General features: G+C 39.9%; 1 protein-coding gene across 3 annotated transcripts in view; it reads right to left on the reverse strand.

Moving 5' to 3' along the window:
• The window catches only part of enox2 (ecto-NOX disulfide-thiol exchanger 2), a 126,640-nt gene that overhangs the window by 40,318 nt on the left and 74,060 nt on the right, over positions 1 to 12,262 (reverse strand). For all 3 annotated transcript variants that reach the window (XM_061048534.1, XM_061048533.1, XM_061048535.1), the window contains one exon: positions 6,277 to 6,408. In XM_061048534.1, the coding sequence (XP_060904517.1) occupies positions 6,277 to 6,408 (132 nt within the window). The remainder of the gene's footprint in view (positions 1 to 6,276; positions 6,409 to 12,262) is intronic.

Raw genomic sequence — 12,262 nt, forward strand, 5'->3', positions numbered from 1 at the left:
TTTGTGTTTGTGTGATCATGAATAAGAATGTGTGCATCCAACATTTATTATGTTAACCTTGCAAACACATGGCTGTGAAAAGCTAAAGGTTTTTTTTTTTCCTTTGGTGTCGTGTGTTTGTGTGGGGGTGTGTGTGTGTGTGTGTGTGTGTGTCTGCTGCGTGTGTGTTTGTGTATGTGTGTAGGGTAGAGCAGTATATTTCTTTAGGTTCTAACCATTTCACTGTGTCAAGTGTCCAGTGAGCAGCTTTGGCTCTAAATAATAAAATAGCAAATATAACGCAATATTTCTGCTCTTGCACAAGCTGAAGACGAAGCGTGGGTACTGGGACTCTGTGCAGTTACTGGTAAGGAAGGACACACTAAACTATCAAGCTGAGACAAACACAAAAATGGGAAATTCTTGTACCAAAACAAGCCTTACTGCTACTTTTCACAAAGCTTCATTGAGAGGTGGTAAAGTGTTTAATGCTCTTAATGTGGTGTACTCTAATTGAGAGGTAAGATTGGATCACAAGTTAATTAAAGAGAAAGAATACAAAAGTAAAGAAACAACACTGCTCATACATACGCATGTATAGTCTAAAAGTATGGTTGGTGTGTATTTTGAAAAATATATTGTATTCTGCTCTTTATAAGTTTGTTGTTGGTTTTTCTGTTTTTTTTATTTTATTTCTTAGGCTAACCTTTTTAAAGGAAGAATCTGTGATTTTCACACTGAAATGTAGCAGAAATCCAGTATATCCTCTGAAAATAACTCTGAGTCATGACTGTCTACAATGAGTGTGACACCCGAGTCCTGCTGTCTCTGATGTTGTCTTAGTCGTATCTAAGGCGTGTTCACATGGAAGGGACATATACAAGTTGTTTAATTGAGGGACTAGAGAAAAGAAGAGTAACATACTGTACTCACTGATTATGTGAATGTCACAAAAGCGTTTTTAGATCACGCTCATTTCGTGTGAAAATTTACATGCAGTGTGAAGATACGAGAAAAATAAAGAGCGCTAGCATTAGCATGCTAACACAACAATGCATCGTGAGTTGTTTTGTTTTCATGCTGGTGCTCAAGGGCGACATCTGCTGGATCAAAAAGTTTTTCTTAAAATAAGACAACAAGATCAAGCTACTAACAGTAAATAATATCATATGTCCAGTGTGCATTAATGTATTTTGTAGTTCCAGTGGTATTGCTGCAATAAAATCACTCAAACTCCTCAAAAATTAGTACAAATGACAAACTCTGTATCTCTCCATCTGGTTCTGCTTATATTCAGGGTGTGTTAGGAAACATCGCAAATTCTCCTGGAGAGGCTTTTAACTTCAGGCTTTAAACCTGATGTTGATTCCTGTTGTTATTGTTTAAATTTCAGCTGTGTTCGCATAATATGGGAGTGTGCTTTATGCCGTACTCATCCAGTCAAACATCTTTAATTTGTTATGACACTTTAGAACCTATAGCTTTGAAGAGGGATGTGTTTTCACTTCTCTAGTTTCTTTTTTCCACTTTATGGTCATTCTTTGGTTGGGACAGCTCTGGGTGAGTCAGAAACTGCTGCAAACCTAGGGCTATACAAGTCAAGTGAATTTTATATATAAATATTTAGTTGCTTGAGAAGGCTTCACAATACATCCAAATGACAACACCATCTGTCCTTCAGCCAAAAGACTAGAACTCCAAACCAGAAATTACACATGTGGGAAAAGCCACAGATAAATCCTTCCAGACTATACATGCATGCAATCCATTCTGTACAAGCAGAATAGTCAGGTTTAACTTGAAAACAGAAGAACAGCACTTACAAACTAGATTCAAGTGTCTGGCCTGAGTCAAATCTTTCCCTCTATGAACACCTCACTAATACAAACATGCAGGAATAACTTTCTAACACTGTCACTGTCCAGACCATCTATAGAAATAAAACTGTCGTCATTAGAGACATGTACCAGACATGTACCAGACATGTGAGGCTGCAGTGGGGTGAATGCTCTGCTCACAATGGTCTGTTTATCCAGCTGTCTGTCTGCATAAAACCACTTGGGTGGAGGCAGGAAACACATTCTCACACAGAGGATGAAACAGAGACCAACTATAACGTATGATGAAAGCAGTCCATCACAGACAGTTCCTTAATGAAATAGATAGAATAGAAATTGATAGATACAGAACAGCTCAAACCTACATGGAAACGTACAACCAATTATACCCGTGAATGAGCAACCTCTAGCAACATGAAAGGACATGAGACACATGAATGGAGGCTATAGTCTGCCAAGAGGGCGGCCCAGGTTTGGGTCCAACCTGTGGCCCCTTACCTGCATGTCATTCACCACTGTCCCTCCCCGGTTTCCTACTCTATCCACTGCCCTATTGAATAAAGGCAAAAAGTCCCAAAATAAATCTTTAAACAGGGAGGAACAAAGAGAGTGATGGGGAATTTTCTGCTGTTGTTTGGAGGTGAAACAAAAGGGAGACAAAGATGATGTTCGGTCATGATGAAGAATCAATAACTCATCCACCTGGAGTTACTTCAAAGCCACAAGGTGCTCTGAGAACAAGAGCTGCGTGACAGAAACCCCTTGAGACATCATGTGAAAGTGTGTGCCTCAAGCTTTGTGCTCTGCGAATTTTTGGGAAACTTGGCTATTAACTAAAAACAGAAGCAACTAAAAAAGATGTGGGGCGCTGGTGGTGCAGTGGTGCAGTGGTTAGTGCGCGTGCATGGAGGCTGTAGTCTTCCAAGCAGGCGGCCCGGGTTCAAATCCGGCCTGTGGCTCCTTTCCCGCATGTCATTCCCTACTCTCTCTCTCCCTGATTTCCGACTCTATCCACTGTCCTATCTCTCAATTAAAGGCACAAAAGCCCAAAAATAAATCTCTAAAAACTAAAAAAGATGTGCACAGATGCCACTTTTTTTTTTAAGGCAAAGTACATCTCTGTCTTACATAGCTGAATAATAGCTGAATTTAGAAATATAATTATGGGCCGTAAACTGAGACAAAGTGACAAGCAAAAAGAGAGGGCTTTAGTGGATACTCTCCCACTTCCATATTTCTCCTGGGGTTCAACAACAAAAGTTGTATTGGCCCAGGTGAAGTGAAGGATGCATGTGGTAAAGTAGAGGCCCGTGAATAATATATGTTAAATGACTTTAGTGTTGAGAGATGATAACACAGCAGAACATTTCTTGAATATACATATCAGAACAGAAGTATCTTTACTATTCATATTGGAGAGGATTGTTTTTTTAAGCATTCACAGTGATGATATATTTCATACTTTACAGTTGGAGGGGCCTCAACATCAGTTTTTGTTCTGTTTGAGCCCAGATGATAATTTCAGTGTGACTCAGAGGAGTCTGAGTGTGTGAAAGAGCTCAGAAAGTAACAGCGTGTGTTCAGTGCAGCGCTCAGTTACAGTTGCTGACTCAGCTGTTACAAGATATAAATGAGAGTCTGGGTTATTTAGGAAGTTAGGAAAGAAGGGATGATGAGGGAAAGGTAGGAAACACCAGCTGTTACTCCAGTTGATCTACTAGAGGAGACACAGCTGTCCTATTAACCCTCCTCTCCTCCCTCTCCATCACTGTCTCCTCCCTCCTCTCCATAGCAGCCTCTACAAACGGCTCCTGAGACCTCATGGCTTTCCACGACAGAGGCTAAAACACCCTGATCACTCATGGGAAACATACTCAGGACAGTTCATGATTTTGTCTGATCAGAGCTTCTTTGTTTCACTCGATTGTGTTTAATTTAACCTTAACCTCAGTCATATTTTGTTGCACCTGCAAATCAATTGAATGCAAAGAAATGTACTTTATGATCTTGACTTTTAGATTCATAAATTAAGTAAGTGCTGCAGTGGTCTAAAAGCCTTACTTAGAGGTTGGAAACAGCTTTAAAGTGCTTATTCTGTGATGTACAGTGTTTGTCTTTATTTTTTTGAAAGGAGAACAGTGCAATATGCAGGAGCGCCTGCACAAATGACTCACTAATGTCTAATCAGCACCGGTTAATGAGATTTGCATTTTTCAGGAGTTTCAGTTCAGTTGCTTTCTCTGTGTAAGTACAGTGAGAGCACACAGGTCATGCTTGACAATCGAACCGTTCAGTGTGAATGCAAAGTGTGTGAGCTTCCGCTGTTCATTGTAAATGCTTCAATCATTCTGTGTGATTTTATATTCCACCTCAACATTCACACAATCTACAGTGTATGCCCGATCTTACCCAATAACTAGAGACGTCATTAGGAATTACCTTACAATAGTCAAGCTTAAATTGTTTTGTCATGTCAGGTCACATTAGCATTAATCCAATAATTCTGATGCACACAGCAAGGGTAAACTGATAAGTGTGATCAGTCATGTGCATTGATGCGCAAAAAACATGTTGATGGAAACACTACTACTAAATTAAAGTCTAGTGCTGTCCATATATTCGTGCCTGGTCTTGGTTTTGTGTGTGTGTTGGCTCACTGGCGATGGCTGATTGGAAGACTTGATGGAACAAAGCCATAATTAACACAAAGTGTTTTGACCTGAGAGTATCTCCTGCTTTGATAAGTCAAAATGTCTGCTGTGAAAATAGTCTTACTAAGTTTTTCCTCCAATTACACAAACAAAGACCAGAACCAACCAGTGTTTGCACCTGCTTTTAAGTACGACTGCAGGCTAAAGCTGGCAGAGGGCCTGATTGATTATAAGAGCTGTTTAACTGACCTTTGTTACATTTGGACTCAAACAGGTGCAGCTAATAACTTCACTAATTGCTGCATTCCCCTCATGTGGGCCAGTTCATCAGGCTCTGATGTTTTGTTAATACTGTATCACTGCTGGCATGGCTTAATCACACGCTTAAACTGGAACAGAGACATCATTAATGTTATTAGTTACACCTGTTCTTTCCCTCGAATTACAAGTTATAAAATCTGCTGAAGAAACACACTTCAAGTAAAGTTCAAAATCAGGAAGTAGTTTCCTCGCTCTCTCCTGAGCTGTAAGGTTTTAGTTTACCGTATTGGAAATATGACAGGCCAGCACGTGTTCGTGCATGTGTGTGTGTGCTGTGTGTGTTGAGTGTGCTTCCCTTAATATTTGGAAGAGGACATTTGGAAGACTGTTCATCTTGAAAAGTGGACACACAAGCCTGGCATACTTGAATTCTGAAAGTGCATTTTAGCTGAGAAGAGGGAAGTGATTTATAATAGATCTTAAGTGAAGACTTTCTTCTGAGGAGAGAAAAGACAATACAGAATAACTCTTCAGATAGAGAGCGGAAGGATGCTGTCAAAGATAATGTTGTAGATATCAGAGCAACCAGCACTAGGTTGCACCAGCTCTGTGTCAGCTCACATGTAGCCTATTTGAACATCATTTCTAATTAAGGATGGAGTATAGGCACTACTAACATTTAAGGTGTAGAATCAGCTGACATAGTTCCGATGTACATGGTACACCTTCAATCTTACACCTAGCTCCAAGTAGGTGTAAAGTCCCCTGTAAAATACAGTTCTCATGGTGTATTGTTTTGAAAGGCATTTTAATGGCTGTTTGTTTGTAGCTGTATGTTCTCCTTGATGCATAACTTCCCTCAGAAAATGAATGATAACATGTATTATACTCTATTGTACTTTGTTTCCCAAGAGTGGAGATAGTTTTATCTACCCTGACAATCTCCAGATTGAGGGTGTAGGTTTTAGTCATCACGTAATCAAAATGCCATGGCTTATTTCACATACATTCCTGTCGCTGTTTTTGTATAAACAGAAGTTATTGTCAAACGTTAGTCTGTTCATAGATGATTGGGCTAAGATGAAACAGTGTAACAAACACTGAATTAACAAAAACACTTTTCACTGGTTGGTAACATAAAGGTTTTAAAATTTAATTTGTGGGGGTGTGAGTAAAATTACTGTTCTGAAGTGCACAGGTTCATAGATCAACATAAAATGTTTTTTAGGACATCAGATATTTACACTGACGAACACAAACACATAAAAACCTGACAACAACGCTGAATGACGCAGAACTGTTTAACAGACTGAACTTAAAGAATTATACTTTGAATTCTGGAACCAACATAAGGCATTAGGAAACATTGTATCTGTATTAAATCAGCATCAAAATCATTAGAGTAAGAATGACTTTAAATATGTCCAGTAAACCTTATTCCAATAACAAATATAATCCCACAGTGCACTGACCAAAATACTGAAATAAACCTGCAACACAAAATCTGTGGTTCAGGTTTCAGTGTTGAACAGTAGTCAGTGTGTTACCTGGCATGAGTTGCTGTCCGGTTATTCCCATTGGAGGCATCCCCAGGTTGTTCATGGCTGTAGCCCAGGCGTTGGGGTCAGACAGGGGCATTGTCATCGAGTTGGAGTCCATCGTCATGTTACAAATCCCTTCTGTAGAAAAAACACAGAGAGAAGACCGAGTGTTAGGCTTGAAGTCAATCACTGATACCAGTAGGATACTGGTTTAAACGTTCAACAATGTGAGTACATCAACACATGGACCTCTAATACTGTTGACGGCACAATTCTAGACAAAAGGGTCAGTTGTCTGTAGCTTGTCTGCTAATTCTGAGTAGTGTCTCTGAGGTCCCATAAAAGGTAAAAATAATAAAAAAAGATAAATCATGCCGACAAGATTTACAGATCACCTTCAAATCAATTAACTTAAGTTGGAAAACATTTTTATTTCTCCCCTTACCCAACCTATAGTGAGGCTGTTTCCCTTTCAAACTGTATCCAATACATTGAGATACGTTTCACAGCATTTTATTTGGCAGAGATACAGACTACTAGTCTGTAACCTCTTAGTCATCATGATTCAGGGTCATGCTGAGCGGTGCCCTGACGGCTTCTCCATCCTCTTCCCTTCTTCTAAAATCGTTCCTTTAAGTCTCTGTTTTGTGTGAGAGAGGAGCGGAGAGGGGAGTCTGCTGTGACCCTGCAGTCCCCCTGACACGACAGTGATTTAAACAAGACTGTCATTGAGACTCTGTTCACCCTGATGCTGCTGTTTGTTCAGTTTCTGCAACGTGGCCGAAAACAGCCTGGCCTTTTGACACTTCACATGTCAGTGACCTGTTAGCTCAAAATGCTGCAGTGATAAAGAAAAACCTGTCACATATGTTTGGAGTCTTGCTCACACATTACAAAATAGATATGGATTCATGTAACTACACAAAATGAACAACAATGAGTACTTCAAACAAAAATCAGAAGCCAGAGTCAGAGATAATGTGGTGTAAAACTAGATTATCATGGCACAAGGCATAAATCTGGATATTATCAGACATTTGCCAGATGTTCCGCTACCAGACCTTGGAAAAATCTAAAACGACTTAGGACAAAAAATACACTCTCACGTCTTACTCACAACCGCAGACTCATGGTTTCCTGCGAAATGTTGCGGAATAAAGAAAACACATTTAGATCCCATAATAAAAACCCTGAAGTAAAGTCAACATGAACACATCATAAATCCAGCAGCAGCTCATTCTCTCATCTGCGGTCTATTTCACAGCTCTAAACGCTCTTTAATTCTCTTCTCTACTCGACCTCTTTCTCTTTGAGACACCTGTAAAATGCTATGACTGCTGGCTGAGCCGAGCTGCCCTCTACTCTCCTCGTGCCAAAGCCAACACAACTGTTCATAATGAGACACACTGCACCCACTTCACACCTCACAGGGTGTGTGGCAGAGCTCACTGTGGAGGTGCTCTGTGTGGGCAAACGCGTGTCTGCCTGCACAACAGCTACATTGCTATTCCTGGTGTTCAGACACATCTGGCAGAGTGTAATGATGATATTTGACTCTTTGCCTCCTCTCTGAGCGGCTAATTTCAGAGCTGTCTGCCGTCACTGCCACACAGAGGCCTGATAAAACCCTCACCGTCTGTGTGGGGCTGTGATAATGCTGCTGAAACAGACTTCACAGCCTTGTTAACTAACACAACCCCATTAACCTAGGACACTTTCCAGGACAAAAAGTGGAGCAAGAGGGATGGTGGTGAGACGTTTATAGCAGTTTCTATACATTTTACAGGACACTAACTGCAGTGACCACAGTACTGATAGAAAAGGATACACTGTGTTACAGTCTGAGTTCAATAAAGGTGAATCATTGTTCTTGTTTGTGTCTTAAAAAGATGACAAAAAATGTTAGAAACAATTAAAACTGTTGCATTAAGCTGATCATTTTTGGGAAACCTTTCATTAAATGTCTATTCAACTTAATATTTTTCATAGACAATTTCTTTAGTAAGTCAAACAAAAAAATGCTAATGTCGTCAACTTGTTTGTTTTGTCCAATAAATCCAAACCTTCAATCTCAAAAGAAAAAAAACTAAGTTTATTTGAGAGGTTTTCGCCCTGCATTCTCTGTACACACACAAACACACAGAGTCAGTGCATTAATTATACTTTTCAGACATGAAGCTCGGTGTGTCAATCACTGAGGATTTCTGATTTCTGATATGGGACTTGATGTAACACAATTACAATAATCCTAAACTATGCTAAAAGTAATGAGCATTCATAGAAAAGCTTTTAAGATCATCTTGTGTGCAATTTTACACCATTATGCCCCTCATACATTTCTGTGTGGATATAACCCATGGCGATTAAAGTGATAGCAATATGTGTATAAAGCAGAGCTCCACATGAGTTAAAGTCTTTCCTGATCTTCACTCTCTGCAGGCTGTGACCAGCTTTTAACTCCTCTAAAAGCTCCCCCAGGAGGCAGATAGAAAATTAGGTCATTTGCAGGCCCATTGGCCGTAAGCTTCAACAGCAGGCGGGTAGACGCTGGGGGCTATTTAGTCTAAAATGCACATGGTTTTAACAGCTAACTACAGGTTCATTACAGCTCCTGCAGAGTGAGTACAAGAGGAAGCTAAAAGGATGACGGGCATTAAGACAATAAGAGGAGTAAAGGTTGCTTTTAATAGAGAGATGCAATGCTGACAGGACAAAATTAAAGAAAGAAAGGTGAAGTAGAAAATGGAAGAGACCTGATGATAGTCATTACAATAGAAAACCTACAATTAGTGTATAAATATAGCATCAACAGTGAACACAGTGTTTGAGCAGAGAGAGCAGCATGATTTAGTTTCAATGTGTGTACTTTAACCAAAGAAAAGGTCTCTGAATACTGGTGCTGATGTTTCAAATTCTTTGGTTTGAATCACAGTATTGTTATAGAGGTCAGCCATTTTCATCTGCAGGGACGTGTGAACTGTTCACACTTCAGCATGGAAAGCACACAGAGGGGTAAAAAGCCTCCAGTGCACAACAGCTTCTGAGAGCGGCTGCCTATTTGACCTTAATCTTCTCATGAATGCAGGTCTGTATGTCCGTGTGTGTTTGTGTGTGTGTTTCTGAGCAGGGAGGAAGGTCAAAAGGTCAACTTCAGGGTCATCTTTTAATGAAAATTCTCATCAAGATGTTAGAGGAGCCTGAGAGCATAAAGAAAGGATGAATACACCAGTAGAAACTTTAGGGCAAGTTCTACAACCTTACATGTGATGTGAAATATACATTATATGTTTATCATTTACTTACCTGGCGTTCAAAAGCATGCAAACACAGTTTACCTATAAAAAGTAACTTTTCTCAGCTTTATAAGCCAGATAATTTAATTTTTGTATCGATTGTTTTTTAAAGATTTGTTTTAGCGCTCTTTTTGTCTTTATTTAGTAGACTGGACAGTGGACAGAGTAAAAAACTGGGGGGAGAGAGAGAGAGAGAGAGAGAGAGCGGGGAATGCAATGAGGGAAAGGGGCAGAGGGTTGGAGTCGAACTCGAACCGCACGGTCGACCATGGACCATGGCCTCTGGGTCGCACATCCTAACTGCTGGCATGACCAGTACAAAAAGAACCTGTATACACAATAACACACATTCAAACAGCTGGGAAAACCCATTCATGCCAATAGTTAACAACTATCCATCTGATCTACAGGTGTGAGTTACTTGCAAAGAAATGGTACAATGCACAAGGTATGAAGAAGACTAAACAACACAGCTCTACAACCTTCCCTAAGATTACACTTTATTACAGGAGATAAATATGTCAAACTAAGTGACCTGCTTGCTTATTGCTGAACTATATTGTCATGGAATTCAGAGACTGAAGCTGTTAAAATTTAAAGGGAAAAAAACGGATTTCGGATTTCACCCCCTGGCAGTGTGTGAGAGACGACCTCAGGCGTTACACTGCAGAGACTTTAAATGGAACAATGCCTTTTTAAAATTCTGTGCTGCATCAGAAATGTGGTCATAATACTGAGCACCTACAAAACCATCTGAAAACAAGCAGAATGCAGAGCTTAGCATCCATTGCAAGTAAATGTATTGCAGTTGAATAGCTGGGAGTTCATCTATGTTTTCTTAACGGGAGGCTGTGGCTTTGGTGTAGTGGTGGCATTGGAGGTTATCAAATCAAATGACAGCCTCAAGAATGGGACTAGAAAAACTAACCTGAATCTAATCTTCAGAAGAGGGGAAAGAAAATTCCAACCAAATACTAAAACAGCATAGCAGATGCAACAACTACAGCAGTATCAGGTTTCTTGTATAAATCTTACCCTGCATCTATTTGCATCAAATCCTACTTTCTTCCAGAACTGAAATATAAACATCACACATCTGACAAATTAGAACCCTTAACCCTCTCACATTTCTCACCTGATGAATCCATAGCAGCAAATTGCCTGTACATATTGATCTAGGAGACATTTCAGTCACTACATGATCAATAACAGCAGCACAGACAGAAAGAAGACAGAAGAATGATTCACACCTCATCAACCTGTCCATCACCAGAAACACCAGGCAGTAAAGTATGTAGGGTATTCATGTAAAAAGGCTGCGTCTGCGATCAATAAACAACTTCTTAACTCATATTTTTCCGGTCTCAATTACATGTAAGAACATCCCTGATCAAGTGTTGACCCATAATAGGTCAGAATATAAAATAAATGTAATGTTTGAATTCAACATAAACATAATTAAACATACAGGTGATGCAGGGGCATACAAATGATCAAAGCATCAACATGTGCACTCATACACACAAATGGTACAAACTGAGAGAGATTCTAAAATACTCCTGAAATGGCCACATGCAGCATATCCTCATTTAAAAATATTTCACGATTAGACTCTATGCTATGAAGCAAAGGCTGACGCAAGACTTGAGCACATGAAGAGCTGAGTCACAAATCCCCTGTTCATGACAGTTGCTTTCATTAGCGGTTAATTAAACGCCTTGACAGGAAATACTGGAGGAAAAGAAACTGATGCACAGTGGACTGCAGCTGACTGAAGACTTTCCCGGGCAGATTAGTAATGGTAAACAACCTCCGTTTTTATGGCCTCAACAGGAGCTATTTTTGTACAAAAGGAGCAGAGGCACTTGTTGTTGTGTCAATGTTGTCAAGGAGGAACATCCGTTCTCAGGAAGGAGCACGACTCTTACCTTCCTTATCGGGCGGGTTAAGAGAGGTGACAGACAAGAACAGATTACTCTGATATCTTGAGGTGAAGAAGGATGGAAGATAACGTGCAAGAAAGAGACAAAAAAGCAATCGGAGCAGAGCTGCAACCTCACCACATCAATATTATCAAAGTGATATAATCTGAAGTTGTTCATGAAATCTAAATTTATAAAGAGCCATGTGTGTCAAACCAGCGTTCCTGAATCCTGAATCAAGAAGTTGTTTCCAGTTCATCTGCAGGACAGTGAGACTGGCTATGATGATCTTAAACCTTGGCAGATACTGGAATATATTCAGATGCCACATTTTGCACTGTTAGCCATCGTGATCGCCAATATGTAAACAGTTCAAAATCAGTTCCTGCCACTGGAGGCTGGCTGTAGAAGCCCTGGAAGTCACAAGCATACCCATTCAAAAATGGCACTTTTTAGGCTTAGGACCTACCTCAGCTCCAGCTTTGCCTGTTGTTAGGTTGAATGAAAGTTAGGTTGAAACAGCATTTCAAGCATGGCGACATCAATCAGACTTGAAAAGCCTGATTGATGGCTGTAACCCCCAGTAACCAATAGGCGATGTCATTCAGGTTTCGTCCATGTTTATTTGCAGTCTATGGTTTAACTTCAACCATGACTTTGAAAAGTATGAAGCTCATATCACAGTATACGTTTCTAAAAGTATTCTGTAGATTAGCTATTAAAAGTGTCCCAAAATGATCAAGTTAAAATGTAAAAAAACAAGTCAACTGTCCAAAC

This window comes from Labrus mixtus, chromosome 10, assembly GCF_963584025.1.
Source record: "Labrus mixtus chromosome 10, fLabMix1.1, whole genome shotgun sequence".
NCBI lineage: Eukaryota > Metazoa > Chordata > Actinopteri > Labriformes > Labridae > Labrus > Labrus mixtus.